The 21,630-nt window shown below is 35.5% G+C and overlaps 1 protein-coding gene and 1 long non-coding RNA gene across 15 annotated transcripts in view; one reads left to right on the top strand and one right to left on the bottom strand.

Annotated features, from left to right (window-relative positions):
* The window catches only part of LOC310735404 (complement factor H-like), a 189,708-nt gene that overhangs the window by 80,468 nt on the left and 87,610 nt on the right, over positions 1–21,630 (bottom strand). For 10 of the 14 annotated variants that reach the window (XM_083558120.1, XM_083558121.1, XM_083558118.1 and 7 more), the window contains 6 exons: positions 17,726–17,890; positions 17,403–17,597; positions 17,134–17,307; positions 16,881–17,042; positions 16,273–16,440; positions 16,038–16,193 (listed from right to left, as the gene is read on the bottom strand). In XM_083558120.1, the coding sequence (XP_083414246.1) occupies positions 16,038–16,193; positions 16,273–16,440; positions 16,881–17,042; positions 17,134–17,307; positions 17,403–17,597; positions 17,726–17,890 (1,020 nt within the window). Of the gene's footprint in view, positions 1–1,493; positions 1,686–10,528; positions 10,721–15,588; positions 15,760–16,037; positions 16,194–16,272; positions 16,441–16,880; positions 17,043–17,133; positions 17,308–17,402; positions 17,598–17,725; positions 17,891–21,630 lie in introns of all 14 variants that reach the window. The other 4 variants (XM_083558113.1, XM_083558117.1, XM_083558124.1 and 1 more) reach the window with 3 other exon arrangements.
* Positions 7–7,134, top strand: LOC310735469. The gene is made up of 2 exons (XR_014536306.1): positions 7–1,387; positions 6,950–7,134. It is a non-coding gene; the product is annotated as an uncharacterized lncRNA (long non-coding RNA).

A 21,630-nucleotide genomic window follows, 5' to 3' on the forward strand; every position in this document is an offset into this window, starting at 1 on the left:
CTGGAAAAAAATTAAACAGGGTGAATGCTTAGTATTGCCAAATCAACAAAAAAATCCCACATTGTCCATTTAAACCCTAATCTATATTAATATATAAAAAAGAGCAAGATATGGATTTTATGTTGATATTTTATGAAACTAGACTGCTGACAGTGTAAATAAATGTAGGTTTTCATTCTTATTGCTTTAGTTGACACTTCTGACCTATCTCCCAAAATCTTTTTACCACCAACCAGAGTGTAAGATTGTTATACAGTTTGTAATGGTAATGCATGTCGCACCCTCCATTCATTATTGTAGTGAGCTATCCCATGTTGTTACATTATAAAGTAATTTTTATGGTAATTATAAGTAACTGAGTGGAAAGGGAGATTTTCCAAGTTGTCCAAGTGGAGCCGATCAGGTTCTAAATAGCAGGAAATATTACAAGACCAAAAAAAACCCTATTTGGATTAATGTTAGTAAACGAATAACAATCTTAAGAGACTAATCCAATATATTTTTCATGTACTATGAATTGCCTGAATTCTAAAACACATTGGGATCACTAGACCCTGTTTTTGTTTCCGGATGCTTTGCCAGGTCTTTACTACAGCTGTCTTTTAGTTTTTGTTTGTATATTTTGCTTTCAGTTTGGCCTTCCAAAATTAAAATGGATGCTAAAATAGATAATATAACCCTATACACTTTAGAATATAGCCTTACACAGAATACAACTTATTATTTTTTTTTCAGCAGGCACATTATCATTAAATACAAAGGCATCAGTTGCACTGGCATCAATACATACCCATTCCATTTAATGAAGAAGTTTGTTTCTGAATATAAGCGGTTCGTTTCTTTCTCCATACTTTTATCCAGAAAAATAATTCTTCTTTCATCAATCACTATTGTTTTCTGTGATCTTCAGGCCTTTTTGTATTTTTCACCAGTGCATTATTTTTAAACCCATGTAAAATAGTATATTTGGCCATACCATGTTTTTTTTTTTGTTTTTATCTTTGTAGGATTTGTTTTGATTTTTCTGACTAAAGATGACCTACTAGTAACAGTTCTTAAAACAATTTCACCTAGGCTTTCATCTACTTATAATACATGCAAGTGAGACAATGAGGTAATAGTACATATTTGGAAATGAGAGGGAAGGAGCACACACCTTATAATGGTTTTTGACTAAGTGTTTTCTGTTATCTGTTCTGTTCTGTTAGTGAGCAAGAGAGAGCCGTAAAGTGCTCTTAAAGTGCTTGAAATATTAATGGTGAGTATAGAATAGTTATAAAGTCATATACTGTACATCTGTCTAACAAAAAGCTAACTAAACCTGTTAAATAAGTGATGACTAAACATTAAAGATAAATGTATTTTAGGCAAAAAAAGAGAAATACAGGTTCTAAATCAAATTGATGGTGTGGCTCCAATGCTAAAGACCAGGACAGATTTTTGTTTGTTCACTTCTTTTTCTCTTATAAAATGAATGACAGTCTGCTACTTACCTTATAAGCATTGTGGGTAATTCCATTTTTCTGCAGAACATTTGGCAAAGGATTGCCCTTGAAAGCGATAGCCTTCATCACACCTATATTCTGTTGTGTCACCTTCCATATAGAATGCCTTCCGATTTGCTCTTCTCCAAGTTGCATTATATATATAATTCTCAGGCAGTGGGCATCTTGGGAGGTCAGTCACTATAACTAACATTAAATCATCAACAAAGTTATAATCCAGTAAGAATTTTTATGACAATAATAATAATAATAATAAAAATAATAATAATAATAATAATAACAACACTAAAACTAATGATACTACTACTACTACTACTACTACTACTACTACTACTACTACTACTACTACTAATAATAATAATAATAATAATAATAATAATAATAATTAACATGTAATAAAAACTAGAATGACACTATAATAAATGTTTTTTAAATATACCATTAGCGAAATTTGCAATTTTATCTAAATTAACTGATAATAATAGTGGAACTTTATAGATACTTTGTGATATTGAAATATTGAATATTGAAATACATTTTGGCTCAGTTGGATTGTTTGTTGATGTTATGAGGTGGTTTCAAAAAGCTTCCAGACTAATGGTGCTTTTCTTACCAAGTGTGTTACCATGTGTGTAATTTCATCATGGACAGCAAGTAAGAAAAATAAGCAAACGTTAAATTCTGTGTGAAACTGTGAAAATCTGCCACAGAGACATTTGACATGACATACATTTGACATATGGCAATGCAGAAATGAGTCGTTCAAGGGGCTTTGGTTTCCGTACGTTCTTCTAGCCTAACCTACTACAATCCCACCATGCCTATTTGGAAGTTTAATAAAAGAATACATCTTGATAAACTATAATATCCACAAATTTTTTCCTTGTCTAGTCAGAGCCCGACTTATGACCACTCGACTTACGACATTTCGGAGATAGGACGGTCACCTCTGACGGAATATATATATATATATATATATATATATATATATATATATATATATATATATATATATATATATATATATATATATATATATATTTGTTTTTATTTACTTTATTTGTACTATGTAAAACAAAATATAGAGTAAATCATAGAGTAGTCGACTCTTCTTGACTTACGATTATCTGATGGACCATTTTTTCGGTCCATATCTACATCTTAAGTTTAGGTCTACCTGTACTCAGAATTTAAGACAAGCAAGATGGTAAACTCAGCCATTATGGAAAACCAGCCATTATGGATGCACAAGCCAGTGCACTCTTAGTGCCGGTCCCAAGCCCGGGTAAATGGGGAGGGTTGCGTTAGGAAGGGCATCCAGCATAAAACATGTGCCAAATCAAATATGCGGATCACAAATGAGAATTTCATGCCGGATCGGTCGAGGCCCGGGTTAACAACGACCGCCACAGGTATCGTTAGCCGACAGGGTACCGGTGGAAATTGGGCTACTGTTGGCCGAAGGAGGAGAAGGAGAGGAGGAAGACGTCTACAGAGACGGCAGGAAAAGGAGCAGTGTAGGAGAGTGGGGGTTCGGGTTGGTACTTTAAATGTTGGTACTATGACGGGTAAAGGGAGAGAGGTAGCTGATATGATGGAGAGGAGAAAGGTAGATATGTTGTGTGTTCAGGAGACCAAGTGGAAAGGGAGTAAGGCCAGGAACATTGGAGGTGGGTTTAAACTGTTTTATCATGTGTGGATGGAAAGAGAAATGGTGTAGGGGTGATTTTGAAGGAAGAGTACAGTAAGAGTGTAGTGGAGGTGAAGAGAGTTTCTGATAGGGTGATGATCATGAAGGTGGAAGTTGAAGGGATGATGATAAATGTCATTAGTGCCTATGCTCCACAGGTTGGCTGTGAGATGGAGGAGAAGGAAAGATTCTGGAGTGAATTAGATGAAGTGGTAGATGGCGTACCTAGGAAAGAACGATTGGTGATTGGGGCAGACTTTAATGGGCATGTAGGTGAAAAGAACAGAGGTGATGAGGAGGTGATGGGTAGGTATGGTTTTAAGGAGAGGAATGTGGAAGGGCAGATGGTGGGAGTGGAAATGGAAATGGAAATGGAAATAGCAGTGGTGAACATGTATTTTAAGAAGAAGGAGGATCATAGGGTGATGTATAAGAGTGGAGGAAGGTGCACACAGGTGGACTATGTGCTATGCAGGAGATGCAACCTAAAGGAGATTGGAGACTGTAAGGTGTTGGCAGGGGACAGTGTAGCTAGACAGCATCGGATGGTGGTCTGTAGGATGGTTTTGAAGGCAAAGAAGAAGAGAAGGAGAGTATGATAAGATGAGAATAAGATGGTGGAAACTGAAGGAGGAAGAGTGTAGTGTGAGGTTCAGGGAAGAGGTCAGACAGGGGCTTGGCGGTGGTGAAGAGGTGCTGGATGATTGGGCAACTACTGCAGGAGTGATGAGGGAGGCAGCTAGAAAAGTACTTGGTGTGACATCTGGAAATAGAAAGCAAGACAAGGAGATGTGGTGGTGGAATTAGGAAGTGCAGGAGAGCATTAGGAAAAAGAGGTTGTCAAAACAGAAGTGGGATCGACAGAGCGATGAGAAAAGTAGGCAGGAGTACAAGAAGATGTGGCAGCAGGTTAAGAGGGATGTGGCGAAAGCCAAGGAAAAGGCATATGAGGAGCTGTATGAGAGGGTGGACACTAAGGAAGGAGAAAAGGATTTATACCGATTGGCCAGGCCGAGGGACCGAGCTGGGAAGGATGTACTGCAAGTTAGAGCAGTAAAGGATGGAGAGGGAAATGTGTTGACTATTGAGGAGAGTGTGTTGAGAAGATGGAGGGAGTATTTTGAGCAGCTGATGAATGAGGAAAATCAGAAAGAGAGAAGGTTGGAGGATGTGAAGTTGGTGAAGCAGGATGTAGATAGGATTAGTAAGGAGGAAGTAAGAGCAGCGATTAAGAGGATAAAGAATGGAAAGTCGGTTGGACCAGATGACATACCGGTAGAAGCGTGGAGATGTTTAGGAGAGATGGCAGTGGAGTTTTTAACCAGATCGTTTAACAGGATTCTGGAAGGGGAGAAGATGCCTAAGGAATGGAGAAGGAGTGTGCTGGTACCGATCTTTAAGCATAAGGGAGATGTGCAGACCTGCAGTAACTACAGGGGAATTAAGTTGATCAGTCAAACCATGAAGATATGGAAAAGAGTAGTGGAAGCCAGGCTGAGAGAAGAGGTGACCATCTGTGAGCAACAGTATGGTTTCATGCCGAGGAAGAGCACCACAGATGCCTTATTTGCTTTGAGGATGTTGATGGAGAAGTATAGAGAAGGACAGAAGGAATTGCATTGGGTATTTGTGGATTTAGAGAAAGCGTACGACAGGGTGCCAAGAGAGGAGTTGTGGTATTGTATGAGGAAGTCAGGTGTTTCAGAGAAGTATGTGAGGGTGGTGGCAGTGAAGTGTGCAGTAGGTACGACAAACTGGTTCAGGGTGAAGGTTGGACTGCATCAAGGATTGGCCCTAAACCCCTTTCCTGTTTGCAGTGGTGATGGACAGGTTGACGGACAAGGTCAGACAGGAGTCTCCCTGGACTATGATGTTTGCGGATGATATTGTGATTTGTGGTGATAGTAGGGAGCAGGTTGAGAAGAGCCTGGAGAGGTGGAGATATGCGCTGGAGAGAAGGGGAATGAAAGTCAGTAGGAGTAAGACAGAGTACATGTGTGTGAATAAGAGGGAGGGCAGTGGAGTGATGCGGTTGCAGGGAGAAGAGGTGGAGAAGGTGGAGGAGTTCAGGTACCTGGGGTCAACAGTGCAAAGTATTGGAGAGTGTGTTAGAGAAGTAAAGAAAAGAGTGCAGGCAGGGTGGAGTGGGTGGAGAAGAGTGACAGGAGTGATTTGTGATAGTAGGGTATCTGCAAAAATGAAAGGGAAAGTTAATAGGACTGTGGTGAGACCTGCGATGTTGTATGGATTAGAGACAGTGGCATTGAGTAAAAGACAGGAGGTGGAGCTGGAGGTAGCAGAGCTGAAGATGTTAAGGTTTTCGTTGGGAGTGACGAGGATGGACAAGATTGGAAATGAGTTTATTAGAGGGACAGCGCATGTAGGATGTTTTGGTGACAAGGTGAGGGAGGCGAGATTGAGATGGTTTGGACATGTGCAGAGGAGGTACATGAATTATATTGGTAGAAGAATGCTGAGAATGGAGCCACTAGGTAGAAGGAAGAGAGAAAGGCCAAGAAGGAGGTTCATGGATGTGGTGAGGGAAGACATGCAGGTGGTTGGTGTGAAAGAGGCAGATGTAGAGGACAGGGTGGTATGGAGACGGATGATCCGCTGTGGCAACCCCTAATGGGAGCAGCCGAAAAGAGGAAGAAGAAGAAGAAGAAGAAGAAGAAGAAGAAGAAGATGGCCTGCTTGCCAGTGCCCTTAGAGTAAAATCTGCACGTTCAATTAAAAGCTTTTAATTCAAATGTTTGTCTTATTTGCTCTGATACACAGCTAGAATAATAAAAAAGCTGTCAATGTGCCAATATTTATGGACTGGTGTATAGATGCATTTTGACTTTAACTTAAAACATTTCAGTCTCTTTTTTCTGGTGTAAAAAATTATTAATGAGTGTAGAACAAATGTAAAAATGTAAAAAGAAAGCAATCGTCTGCGCTTTAGCAGTATCTTTCCCGTCGCTCCCATGGGGCCGCTCGGTACCGCAAAGCCGGAAAACAGAGCGTTGCCAACTGGACCCCTCCAGAGGCACCCAAGGGCTCCTGGTGACACTCTAGGCCCAAGCCCAAGGAGCCGGCTGACCTGAGGGTCGTCCTCTCCAGCGAGCGGATGACCCTCAGGAAAAATCCCACATTGTCCATTTTAAAAAAAAGGGCCACATTGTCCATTTAAACCCTAATATATATTATTATATAAAAAAGAGCAAGATATGGATTTTATGTTGATATCAATTTAGACTGCTGACAGTATAATTAAATGTGTTTATCTGTTTATGTGTAAATCTGTTTACTATCAACAGTCCTACCCTCCATTCATTATTGTAGTGAGCTATCCCATGTTGTTACATAGTAAAGTAATTTTATGGTAATTTTAAGTTACTGAGTGGAAAGGGAGATTTTCCTGTTTTTTTTTTTTTTTTTATCTTTAAAGGATTTGTTTTGATTTTTCTGACTAAAGATGACCTACTAGTAACAGTTCTTAAAACAATTTCACCTAGGCTTTCATCTACTTATAATACATGCAAGTGGGACAATGAGGTAATAGTACATATTTGGAAATGAGAGGGAAGGGGCACACACCTTATGATGTTTTTTGACTAATAAATGTTTTCTGTTTTAGTAAACAAGACAGAGCCATAAAGTGCCATTAAGTGCTTATAAAGTCATATTCTGTACATCTGTCTAACAAAAGCTAACTAAACCTGTTAAATAAGTGCTGACTAAACATGAAGATAATCATATTTTAGGCAAGTTCTGAGTCAAATTGATGGTGTTGCTCCAATGCTAAAGACCAGGACTGGGCAAATGCCAAGAATATGAGGTCTATTTTTGTTTGTTCACTTTTTTTTCTCTTAGAAAATGATGAATGACAGTCTGCTACTTACCTTTTATGCATTGTGGGTAAGTCCATTTTCCTGCAGAACATTTGGCAAAGGATTGCGCTTCAAAGCGAAAGCCTTCATCACACCTATATTCTGTCGTGTCACCTTCCTTATAGAATGCCTTCCGATTTGCTCTGCTCCAAGTTGAATTATTAATATGATTTTCAGGCAGAGGGCATCCTTGGAGGTTCACAATAATCAACATCAAATCATCAACAAAGTTACTTATCCAGTCAGAATTTTTATGACAATAATTTTTATTAATAATATCACTAATACTAAAGATAATAATAATAATAATAATAATAATAATAATAATAATAATAATAATAATAATAATAATATTAATAATAATAATTAACATGCAATAAAAACTATCATGACACTATAATAAATGTTTGTCAAATATACTATTAGCGAAATTTGCAAGTTTCTCTAAATTAACTGATAATAATGGTGGAACTTTATAGATACTTTGTGATATTGAAATAAAATACATTTTGGCTCAGTTGGACTATTTGTTGATGTTATGAGGTGGTATTACCATGTGTGTGATTTCATCATGGACAGCAAGTTAGAACAATAAGCAACCATGAAATTCTGTGTGGAACTGTGAAAATCTGCCACAGAGACATTTGACATGACATACGTTTGACATATGACAATGCAAAAATGATTCGTTCTAGGTGTTTTCAGTGGCACATGTGCTTTAAGAGCAGAAGAACATCACTGAAAAGTGACGAGAGATCAGAAAGGCCTTCAACGTGCTCAACCCCCGAAAATGTCAAAACTATTCAGAATCTTGTGCAGGATGATCGTCAGAGGACAATCCACATGATCTTACTTCCGCACACCCTCCCTACTAGCCAGATTTGACTCCTGTGGACTTCTCTCCTCTCGTAAATGAAGATCCAGCTCAAAGTTTGCCATTTTGAATCCCTTGTAGAGATCCAACTCGAATCACAGAAGATTTTTGACACGATTTAGAAAAGGAAATTTGCAGGACAAAGTTCAGAAATGGCTGGTGTGCATGGAGCACTGTATTGCTGTGCAAGATGACTTTTTTTTAAAGGTGATTGCATGTAAACACAGATAAATACAGTACTTTCTTGTAAACCAAAGTAGTCTTGAAACTTTTTGACACCATCTCATACTTTACTATTCATCATCAGGCTGAGACCCATCAACTAATCAACTAATTCACAATGCTTACTTGGTTTTACACTAGTTCAGTAGATGGCAGGTGCAACAGGGAAAGTGATACAAATACTATATTTAGCTGTAACTGTTTAGCTCATTTTAATAATTTTTAATGTCTGGATGTCTGGAAAAGGTTATAAGGCTATCTCCATACATTTTGTAGTTCAGCATTCTACAATGAGAGGAATATAGAAATGGAAAAGATCCAAGACATTCTTCAATGCAAATTCTGTCAAATGTCAGACCTTTTAATATTCAGAGGATTAACGAAAACCGAGAAAAGCCATATACCAAGCAGCATGAACTGGTCTGCAAATGGGTTTCAAGTAATCCAGCAAATCAGATTTGAATGGGTGAAGAAGAAAAAAATCAAGTCAATGAAATGGCCAAATCAAAGTCCAGACCCGCTAAGATGTTGTGGAGGATGAAGGAATGTATAAATAAATGCCTTAAAACATACATAAACTTAAGCAGTGCTGTCTAAAATAATGACTTATGAACTGCTACAAAAAAAGTTGTTGTTTATTCATCTTACCTTTTTGGTAAAAGAAAATGTTTATAGAAGTTGTTAAGGATTACACAATTATTCATTCATTCATTGTCTCCCGCTTATCCGTAATACACAATTATTATTATTATTATTAAAAAATAATATCTTCTCTTTTAAATAACCAAAAACAAATGGACAAGCTAATAATCTTAAATACAATCTTAAATACAAGGGAACCAGTTTCTTTGGCAGCCATGCACACAAATTTCTTTTTTTTTTTTTCATTTTCTTTCTCTATTATTCTGGCACAAGTTAATCTTTGACTCATTTGTCCCAAGGATTTTCTTTAATAATTTTACAGGCTTTTTAGATATTTCTTTGCAAACTTTAAACTAGTCTTCTGGTCCCATATACAGTGGTACCTCGACATACGAGTGCCCTAACATACAAGTTTTTTGAGATATGAGCGGTCACTCATTTTTTGCTTTGATACGCGAGCAAAAACTTGAGGTACGAGCTCGAGACGCCGCTGCTAGATGGCGAATTGAAGCCAGAAAGTGAAGATTGTGACGTAAATTAAGATAAGCAAAGAAGAAAAAGTAAAAATTTGAAAGTTTAGGGATATGTAGTGTGCAGGAGTGATAGTTAAAAAACGAGTTTTCCCTCCACCTCCGCTTATCGCCTCTACCACCTTATTATATCTTTACATTCTCTTTTATTATGTTTTCATACAATATTTGTCATTTATAAACAAATTTTTCTTATTCAAAAACACGTAACAAAAACAACTGGGGTGGCATTTTGGGGGCTGGAACGGATTAATGGCATTTCAATTTATTTCAATGGGAAAATTTGCTTTGAAATATGAGCAATTTGACAAACGAGCAAGGTTAAGGAACGATTTAAACTCGTATGTCGAGGTACCACTGTAGTTGGTTTGACCACACCTAATGTTTTTGCAATAGATTTGTTTATTTTTCAGCTTAACAATGTTTTAAATGTTGTGATAAACAGCTAAAACTAATAACAACTTTGTCATGTTTGGAAGTAACTGTATTTATTAAAAAATTCTAATTAAAATTCATTAAAATAATTTTCAATGGTATTTTTTTTGCAATATTAATGCATTTTTTTTAACATTTCAGACTAAAGATGAACTGCTTGACTGCCAGTGACAGCTCTTTAGACTATTCCACCCTAGGCCTTTATCCACTTATATTTAAGTAAGATAATGTGGTCATAGTATTTGCTAATTTGATAATGGAACAGCTGAGTAGCCAATTGTGCAATTACATGTACTTTTAGTTCTACAATATATTTCTAATGATTTTGGAGTAAGCTGCACGTTTAAACAAAAGCTTTCAGCTACATTTTTTATCTTATTTGCTCTGATTGACAGGAAAAAAAGATAAATAAAGATTAAAAAACTTTAATGTCAATGTGCCAATATTTATGGACCTGGGGGTATAGATACATTTTGACACTTGCAAAAAAGAATCTCTAATTCTGCTTGAAAAATATTGCTGAGTTTAGAACACAATTGAATCTAAATTAGGACTTGGCTGTATAATGTATAAGTTATATTGAATGATCATTAAAAATAATAGTATTTCTAGGCAATAAAATAATTAAGTGCTGAGCATGATGGATGGCATGATCCCAGTGAAGCCCAGTACTTGGCTATTACTAATAATACAAGACTTTGATTTTGCTGTTGTTGTTGTTTTTTGTAAATGGTGACTGATTTTTTGCTACTTACCTGGAATACATTGTGGGTAATTCCAATGTCCTGCAGAACATGTGGCATAGGACCGATCTTTAAACTGAAAGCCATCTTTACACTTGTATTTTGCTTGGCTGCCGTCCAGATATTGTGCTTTCGATGTTGCTTTATCCAGATGTGCATTATTTATTTCTTGGTCAGGGTTCAGGCATTTTTTTGTTTCATCCACTGTTAGTAAAAAGTTGACATTTACAGGCAGCAAAATGTTAACAAAAATAATAATAGGAGCAATAAGAATAATAAAAATCATTATTAAACATTATAACATTATAACTGTGTTATTTTGGATATCCGTTAGGCTGGAGGAACAAGCGGAAGCCGAATTTCGACAGAACGGAGGTACTTTAATGAAATACGGCAAAGCAGATAAACCAAACTAGCTGTAAACACGGGAACCCAGAACAAACACCAACAAAAAGTAGTTCATTAAATAAATCCACAGAGTAGTTCACAGAGTAGCATATCCACAGGGTAAATCCACAACGAGATAAATCCACCAGATAAATCCACAACGAGAGAAATCCTGTTGGCGCTGGAAGAAGGAATAATAGAAAAGAATACTACTACAAGACCACTATGCCTCTTTGGAAGTTTAATAAAATAAGTTTAATCTTAATAAACTATAATATCCACGAATTTTTTCCTTGTACAGACCCCGACTTATGACCACTCGACTTACGACATTTCGACTTTTCGAGATACAACGGTCTATAGATTTTTATTTACTTTATTTGTACTATGTAAAACAATACATAGAGTAAATCATAGAGTAGTTGACTCTTCTTGACTTACGATCTGATGGACCATTTTTTTGGTCCCTATCTACGTCGTAAGTTGGGGTCTACCTGTACTCAGAATTTAAAACATGCAAGATGACTGCTTGCTAGTGCCCTTAGAGGAAAATCTGCACATTCAATTAAAAGCTTTCAATTAAAATGTTTGCCTTATTTGCTCTGATACACAGCTAGAATAATAAAAAACTGTCAATATGCCAATTTTTTGGACTGGTGTATAGATACATCTTGACATTAACAGAAAACATCTCAAACTCATTTCAGTCTCTTTTTTCTGGTGTAAAAAAATATTGGTGAGTGTAGAACAAAATTAAATCTAAATCAGACTTGGATTGTATAATGTATGTTGAGTGAGACCTGGCCTTTGTGCTGGCGGCTCTGTCTGATCCCCCCTTCAAACCTTTAGCCGAGGTGGCGCTTGGGTACTTGTCTATAAAGACTGCTTTCCTTCTGGCTTTATCCTCCTTCAAGAGGGTCAGTGACCTATAGGCTCTTTCCGTAGCTCCATCTTTTTTTGAGTTTACCCCTGGCATGGCTAGTGCCTTCCTTTACCCTAAACCAGGATATGTACCTAAGGTGCCCACGGTTTGCCCATGACCTGTCGTGCTGCAGGTATTCTACCCTCTTCCTTTTTAAGCCCCTGACCAGGAGAAGCAAAACTGACTGGTCATGTGCGAGCACTGGACACGTACGTCCACAGGACGAGTCCGTGGAGGAAGTCGGAGCTGCTGTTTGTCTGCTATGGCCTTCTATAGGAAAGGTTTTCTGGCCAACAAGCAGATTCTCACTAGGTGGCTTGTGGATGCTATCTCGTTCACATATGAGTCCTCTGGTCTCCCCGCTCCTTTCAGGGTCAAGGCTCACTCCCCTCGGAGTGCGGCGGCCTCTTCGGTCGGGTTTGCTGGAGTCCCATTTCAGGACATTTGCAATGCTGCAGCCTGGTCCACCCGCTGACCTTCATCAGGTTCTACGAACTCGACCTTAGAGCCACTCCCAAGTCCTCTGTCCTGTGCTCTGGTTGTGCTCACACACTAGGCAAGGTCTGGTCACTGTGGCGTGATTAGACACTCGTTCCCAAAGCGTTGTGATGCAGCTCGAGTTACCGAAAGGGATCGTCTCTTAGTTCCCTGAGTCTCCAAACCACATTCCCTGCATCACTGCCATGCTTCTCTTCTCATTTTTCAGAAGCTAGCATCGGCTCCACTGCTTGCGCATTTTTGTAGCTTCTGTCACCACACCGGTGATGTCGCGCCTTGCCGTTGGCCGGATTTCACACATGATTCAGAGAGTGAGCAACGCGGAAGCGTTCCCAAAGATAAATCTATCTATCTATCTATCTATCTATCTATCTATCTATCTATCTATCTATCTATCTATCTATCTATCTATCTATCTATCTATCTATCTATCTATCTATCTATCTATCTATCTATCTATCTATCTGATAGAAGGGTATCTGCAAGATTAAAAGGGAATGTTTATAGGACTGTGGTGACACCTGGTATGTTGTATGGTTTAAAGACAGTGTCAAAAAGACTAGAGGCGACGCTATCAGAGTTGAAGATGCTGAGATTTTCATTGGAAGTGACGAGGATGGACAGGATTAGAAATGAGCATGTAATGATTTGCAAATCTCAAAAATCTCTATACTATTCAAAATAAAACAAACAAACAACAACAACAAAAAAAACATTTTAAAGGTTTAAACTGCAAATCTATATCTGAGAATATATTTTAAGGAAAAACTATGGTCATTTTAAATTTGTAGGCTGCAACATGTCTTATATAAGTTAGGACAGGGACATGTTTATCACTGTACAGCATAATTTCTTCTGTCTTTATACATCTGGGAAGTGAGGAGACCAGTTGCTAAAATTTTGGAAGAGGAATGTTGTCCCATATGTGTCTGATACAGAACTTTAGCTGCTCAACAGTTCTGGGTGTTTTTTGCTATATATTCTGATGTTTTCAAATTGTGAAAGGTCTGAAAGGTGGAAGAAAATAAAATTTTTATTTGTCTGACCACAGAACTGTTTTCCACTTTGCCTCATTACATTTTAAATGAGCTTTGGCCCCAGAGAGGATTGTGGCATTTCAGGATCATGTTCATGCATTTATCCAGCATTTTATTTGGATGTAAGTGACATGGCAAACTGTATTTACAGACAATGATTTCTAAAGGAATTAATGAGTCCATGCAGTGATTTCCATTACAGAATTATGCCCGTTTGAAATGCAGTGTCACCTGATGGATTAAATATTTAAGGAATTAAGTATTTATTTTTGATTTCTTCAGAATATTTGAAAATTTTGATTATTTTTTACTGCAATACTGTTTTAGAATTTTATGTTGAAGAATATTATTCTGAAATTGTTCCACAATTTGTAGGAAGAGTCTTTCAAAGATAATGAAGCTCTGCTAATCTTACTCAAGACGTTTGTTGCCCGACCCAACGTGTTGCAGCCATCAAATTAAAAATGAAATTTATTTTCTTAAAAATTATACATTCACTTAGCTTAAACATTGAATATATTTTCAATATTATTGTTATTATGACAAAATAATTGTATTTTTTATTTTTTATTGACTATTTTCTTTTTTTTTCTTTTTTACTGAGTATCGTAAACCCTACAAAGTCTAGTGTTCATGCTTTATTAAACAGTCTATAACTACAACAGCATAATGCTTAGTTTTTCTCCCTTTCAGAAATAATCATTAATCTTATATATGGTAAATCATAAATCTATAAAGATTATGACTGCATCTGCAAACAGGCAAAAAAAATCATTTTGCAATTTTTAGTAAGCATTAAAATAATAAGAAAAAAAATCATTTACAGTCATTTAAAGGTGCATTTTTATGTACTAGATTTTTTAAAGGACATTGTTTCAATTGACTCGCATTTTAATTGGCCTTAGTTTGTTAACCCTTTTATTTGGCCTTAGTTTGTTGACACAAGGTAGAATGACTCCATGGATTCATGCTGCTGATGCTAAATTCTGATAAAAGCACCAAAATGTTGTAGCTGAAATCAAAATTAATTAGTTCAGGTAATATTTTTCCAAGCTTCCACTGTCCACGTTCAGTGCCTACTGTACTTTTCAATTCAATTAATTTTTAATTGTATAGCACTTTTAACAATGGACAGTGTCTTAAAAGTAACTTTAAAAAGATGATGGCTGTACAAAATGTACAAAATTTATAGAATGCGAACAATGAATAAGAATGTTCTTTTTAAGTGTAAGTTGGTTCCTAAAGAGCGAGCTGGTGGCAACTGTGACCAGGAAAAACTCCCTAAAAGCATAAGGAAGAAACCTTGAGAGGAACCAGACTCTTTCAATTGTCTATTTATTACAGCTAAATGTTCATTGTCACTCATATGATGAATTGTTTGTTTATTGTATGTGAAGATTTCAGTACATGAACTGTTACCCATAAAATGGTAACATTAACTTTAATCCTAATTATGTCTTTTATTCCTCTTGTGCTGAACTCACAATGTACACATTTTTTCGTTGTTGTTGTTGTAGCCTAATTTTAGTTGAGTATTTTTTGCACATTCATGTGTATAGATGTAGTCGAACTGTAAAAACAAAACAATTCACAAATACTATCCAGTATTGTTTACATCACCAACTAAATTTTTACAAACATTTAAACATCAGCTTTAGATACTAAGCATTAAATTATTTGCTTAGAAATTTAAATATAATAATCCCTATTATGCTAATATCATAAATTTTCATGAAAAATGACCCCTGGCATGGGGTCATATGCATCAAGCATTATCACATGTTTTTAGAACAGTCTCTGTGTTACAAACACATGCTAAACTTTGTTTAACAACTAAATGTAACATATACTGCTTGAATATTTCAACAAGCAATATAAACAGTAAATGTCTACACAAACATTAAACAATGGTGCTAATCACAAATAGCTATATACATATCTACATATCAGAAACTAACAATTCACTTAAACAACATGTGAATTGCTCACCATTCTGGGAATATAGTTTTAAATTATAATTTTAAACTGGAATCGTTATAGAAGTTCAGCGAGGTTTTAACATGAGAACAACATGCATTTATCTTTGTGTTTTTTTATCTGCCACCTATTTTCTAAACTATCACATGTGCCACATTTAAAAAAGAGTTAAGTGGATTGTAAATACATGTCATTGAGGAAAACAGAGTAGTTGTATGTGTACAGCATATTTCAGGTCTAAATCTACTTACATGTACATGTTGTTGCATTTCCCCACTTTGAGTCGATGCAGTTGATTTTCTGTTGCCCGGTTATGCTGTAATTTTCACGGCACTCATATGTCACTGATTGCTGAGAAGTTCTCGCTTCATGAGAAGTAATAACGGCGTTTTCAACATAGGGAGGAGTAGGACATTTCTGATCTATTTGCATAAAAAGAAACAAAGGAACTGATCACTATGTAATGAAAGTATAACAGGAAGGTGTTATTCCGGTTTATGTAATTTACTCTCAAATCATAATCAAGCTGGGTTGCTTATCAAGTTGTTTTTATCTAGCATTTTCTAGTGAATGCTGTAATATTCAAGTAGGTTCTGATTCAATTTTGATCGAGTTTGACACAATTCTGATCGATCTTCAACTTTAGAAATTACATTTCCATTCATTTAAATTGGTGAGGTCATCAACAAAAATGTCTTACATGCACAATCCTGGTTTTGCCATTTCCCATTGACACAATGAAAACAACATGGTCCTACTTCACATTCAAATTCATGCCGTTCACTGTCCTCAAATGCTCGATTTCCTTGATTTATTACTTTAAAACCAGTGGGTATTTGACCGCATTGCTTGTCAGCTGTAAAAAAACACGGTATGAGTAAAACCAGTCTCACATTGACATTATAACGTGCCCCCTGAAAATTACAACCACTTACGTATACACTGTGGTGTATCACTCCATTGACCACCCTGGCAGGTTACCTCTCCCCACCATTTCCCATCAAACGCTTTATAGTCTGAATCACATGTGTACAGATATCCTCTGTCTGATTTACGCATGAACCCATGTGTCAAGAAGAACGGTGCACAATCTGATGGTTTTACTGCAATAATAATAATAATAATAATAATAATAATAATAATAATAATAATAATAAGAAGAAGAAGAAGAAGAAGAAGAAGAAGAAATAGAAGAAGAAAAATAATTATAACAACAAAAATACATACACCCATAATTAAAATATATAGATAATGTTCAAAATCAGAAATCTTTTTTTTTTTTTGCTGTTGATAAGCATTTAGAGACAACACATGCTAATAATTTCAGAACTTTATGTATTTAATGCATAGTATAGTAATTTATTATTGTAATTTTTAATAAGATCATTATTGTTTATGTAGTGAGCACAAACAAAGGGAGTAATACAAACAGTGAAACACCTCTGAACACTTTTTGAGAACTGCTCATTTAAATTAGCAGTCCAAAGATAATTTTTAGCTATTAGCTAGCTATGTAATAAAATATAAATAAATTGATTCTTACGGTTGCACTTTCCCGTACTCTGCCATACTTCATTTCTTGTACAGGTGGCATAAAATTGATATCCATCATCACACTGGATCAATACATGTGTATTAAACCTGTAAGTATTCTGTGGGTTCTTCACTGTTCCATAATCAATATTTGGTTTTGAACAAGTAATCTCTGAAATACAGGCAAAATATTTGTTTGGATTTATTCAACCATTATATACGCAAGTTAATAAACTAATTAATTCTTTAAAATGTATACATACCAATACACCCTGGTTTTGGATCCCAGCCGTTCTCTGTACATCTAGAACTTGGACCACCTTCATAACCAGCTTCACAGTTATATTGTATATCCGCATTTAATTTATAAGTTTGCTTGTATCTATAGTAGTACGAAAGAACCAGATGTTCCTCTTCTGGTTTTTCACATGTAATTTCTGCAAAATTATTAGTTTTTATTACATTGTCCTAGAATTATGGTGCCAACAATATTGTACCAGTATTTTTACTGTATTGTGTTTTACATTTTTACCCTCACACACTGGTCTGGATGACCATGTTCCATCATTTTGGCATTTAACACTTCTTGACTGTTGCTTTGTTCCATAAAACCAGTGTGTTTTTAAGCATGTAATCTGCACATGTTCACCAACATGAAATACAGATACCCCTTTAGGTTCTGTACTATAAACACCAACCGTGGGTGACCCAAGCATACATACAATTTCTATTGGTGTCAAAATGAGATAAAATACAATGAGAAGGATTAAGGTTTACAGAGATCTTCGAAACTGTAAAATATAAATATTCAACTTGAGTAAATTTAACACAGGAAAACAAACACTGGGTTATCACCTTCACATTCGGGTTTTATACTCCAGCCGTATTTTGTGCATTTAGGTTTTCCAGGTCTGGGTTGATACTTTTCTTCACATTTAAATTGTATTATATCATTTTCTTTGTACAGTATAGCAGGATTTGTAATTCCATGTGGTATTTCAGGGGCCACACATTCTATATCTGCAACAATGACCAAACATTTTTTTTGCATTATATAGTAATAGATACAAACAGATAACAAAATAAACAAGTTTTTTTGTTTTTTTTTTGTTTTATAAAACAGTAACAACAAAAAATAAAAATTGAATTTTTGGTTTCATTTCAATCTTAAAAAAAAACTTGTTTTTTTTTCAGTCAAATATTTTTGCAGTAAAATAAGCAAACCACCAGGAAGTTAAACTTAATGAAAATGCATCCTCGAGACATAACATTAGCATATTAAAAATATATTTTAAATGTTATAAATGCACCGGTCCAGTTGGTTAGCCTCGAGAAACATAAATATTATATTAACTTTCTTGAAGCACTGGATTTACTTTTACACTTCGGGATTTTGCCACTCCATTCTCCATTCTCCAAGCAGTGTATGTCTTCTGGTGCATCCAACATCTTGTTAAAAGATGCGCACTCAAAGTGGATGACATCTCCAAAGCTGGCTTCTTCAATGTTGCCTGAAGCGATCACATCATCTGAATTGGTAATTGGACTGCATTTCACCACTGTGGAGAAGGAAAAAACTTAATAAATGATTCTTCAGAAACTGCACTCTTTTCTTTACCTTTTCTGTAAATGTAATTTGTTACTGATTTTTCATGTTGTGTCGTGGAAGGTTTACAGACATTATTAGAAGAAGATAAAGAAACTTTATTTGCCATGTATATGTATATGTCGCACAGTAAAATTATTTTCTTCGCATATCCCAGCAATTTGTTTTAGGAAGCTGGGGTCACAAGCACAGGGTCAGCCATGATACAGCACCCCTAAAGCATGGAGGGCTAAGAGCCATGCACAAGGGCCCAAGAGTGGCAGCTTAGCAATAATGGGGCTTGAAAATCCTACCTTCTGATCAGTAACCCAGAATCTTAAACACTGGATCAGTGTCAGGGATCCACCAGCCTCGCCTCTTCTCAACACCCCGCCCGCACGGAGTGAGTCGCCCTCATACTAAATATCGGCACCTGGTGCTCATCAGCCCAAGGCCTATTTAAGGCCCCTCTCCCTTCCTTTTGTTCTCTCAGATTATATGGGCAGAACACCCAAGGACTCTACCTTCCTACAGGACTTCCTGGTTTCTAGTGACTCTCCAAGTTCGGAATCTAACTTCTGCCTTCCCTATCACCATACGGATATTAACCCCGAACTTTACCCTGGTTTGGTTTTGTGCTGTTCTACTTCATTAAACTCGTAAGACGGACTTTGGTTTCCGCCTGTGTTTGTCGGCCTGACAAGCAGATAGGGCTTGAATCTCCGAATTTATGACCATTAAACCAGAGCCTTTACCACAGAACCACCACTGCCCTGCCCATTAGGCCTGGGGTTCTCAAACTTAAAATTCTTGACATTTCTATATTTACAAACAGAGATCCCACAGAATATCCATGTTTTGTATTATTCATTTATTTTACTAATTTATATAAGAAAAATATGTATCTGATATTTCGTATGTACTATATAAAAATATGTGTGAAATGTTAATAGGCGTCACATATTTTAATAAAGAGTGTAAATGTATTTTAAAAAAAATTTTTTGTACTTAAAAAAATGGCCACATTTTTAAATCTACCTGTACTTAACACACTGTCACAAATTGCATATAAAATTTCTAGACTTCAAACCTACTCAGAGGTCCTGTTGCATACCAGATAATTGGATTTTCTTGAATAGTTAAATGATTTTAAATAATAGTAAAAGATTTTATATAAAAGCCTTTACATAGTTACTCAACAGCTCCTGCACATTTTCCACTGCCATAGCCTTTATATTTATTTTCTGTACATATATCTACATACTGTATATACATTACATGTTGTAGATATTTTTTTACATCTTTTTATGCACTTGTCAGTTTGCACAATTTATACTATTCACACTTCTGACATCTGTCTGTCTGTCAACAGTATCTATCTATCTATCTATCTATCTATCTATCTATCTATCTATCTATCTATCTATCTATCTATCTATCTATCTATCTATCTATCTATCTATCTATCTATCTATCTATCTATCTATCTATCTATCTATCTATCTATCAATCAGCCAATGACAACAGTCATTATGAAAAAGATTCAGAAAAGGAAAGACAAAAATTAATTTCAAATAAAGAAAAAACAAGCAGAGATCACTTTATATATATATATATATATATATATATATATATATATATATATATATATATATATATATATATATATATATATATATATATATATATATAAAACTCAACTAGAGCAATAATAATTTCTTTACCTTCACAAACAGGTACAGCATTATCCCACCCTTGTATACGACAGTCACGAAAATCTATTCTGCTGGCCAATTTATACCTTTAATAATTAAAGAAAAAAGAATCATACTGAATATTGGAATCTTAAAAGGCAAACAAGTCAACCTCCATTTGAGCTTGGTTACAAATAAATCATGAAATTTGTATTTTTTGTTTGTTATTTGAAATTGCTATTATTTAAAATGGTGTATATAGTGGGTCAATAAAGCGAAAGAGTAAAAGTAAGGACATTATTTAACATAGCAGCCTCTTACCCTGGTCTGCATGTGTATTTCACTCTCGCTCCAAATACAAACTCTGAAACTAGTGTTAGTTTAAAGTCTCCATTTGGTGTGTCTCCTGGGTGACCACAAGGTTTTTCTACAAGAACCAAAGAGTTTTCGTTATTTTATGCAATGTACAATATCCTTCTACTGGTGCATCATGATAAATTTCGTATATATTTGCTGTTGCTCAAGATATGCTTACTTTTACATTCTCTTTCAATAATTGTTTCCCAATTGCCATTTTCACACTGCAGCTTATAAGATCCAATGTATCCAGTAGCACAGTTAACTTTCACTGTCGCTTTATTTGGGTAAGTTTTAAGAAGATCGCTTTTCTGCACATTCTCATATTGAATCGTTCCTGTACTGCATTCTATAAAATATATATTTTGGTTAGACAAACTTGATGAGGCTTATTGTCTTAATCATAATTTTTAACACTAATTACTATTACATAAAAGAAATGTAAGGAAATAATACATTTTTATAAAAATGTATATGCAGCCTCACCTTGACTTTTGACAAGGGTAAATGAAAAGACCCAAAAAGCAAGAAAAAAGATTTTGGAAACCTCTTGCATAGTGGATCCCATCCTTAAGAGATTTGTAACCTAGGGATTACTGTGATACTCCTTTTTGACAGTGGATCAGTAAAGGTCCTTTGTTAATCATTTATCAGAGCTGACGCAGATCTTTGTACACATTGAGAGTAGTGTTTAAAAAAGAATTGCATTTGTAGATTGTTATACTTTAATTGTATAATATTGCAGTTTTGAGAAGAGTGTTTTCAATGTTTCAGGTCTGTGTGTGCAAGGCAGGCATATAGTACTATATGTTCTAAATGACCCGCCTTTTGTTTTTAAGTAACAAGAAAGCCAATATATACAGATATTGTCTTCAACAAGGGATGGTTTGTCATCTTGCAGACAAAATAGATCAGTTTACATTCTTAATTACGATAGAGAACTGTTATAGATAAAGCAAAAGATTATATTACAGGTTTTATAAATGAATAGTATATGTAATGTACTATTTTATACTTTCTGGAGAGTTCTATATCATGTATTTGTTTGTTTCTAAAAATAAAAATAAAAATAAAAATATTAAAAAAGGGGCTTGAAATTACAAAGCAAATAACATTGTGAATCT

This window comes from Silurus aristotelis (genome assembly GCF_946808225.1).
Source record: "Silurus aristotelis genome assembly, chromosome: 13".
NCBI classification, from domain to species: domain Eukaryota; kingdom Metazoa; phylum Chordata; class Actinopteri; order Siluriformes; family Siluridae; genus Silurus; species Silurus aristotelis.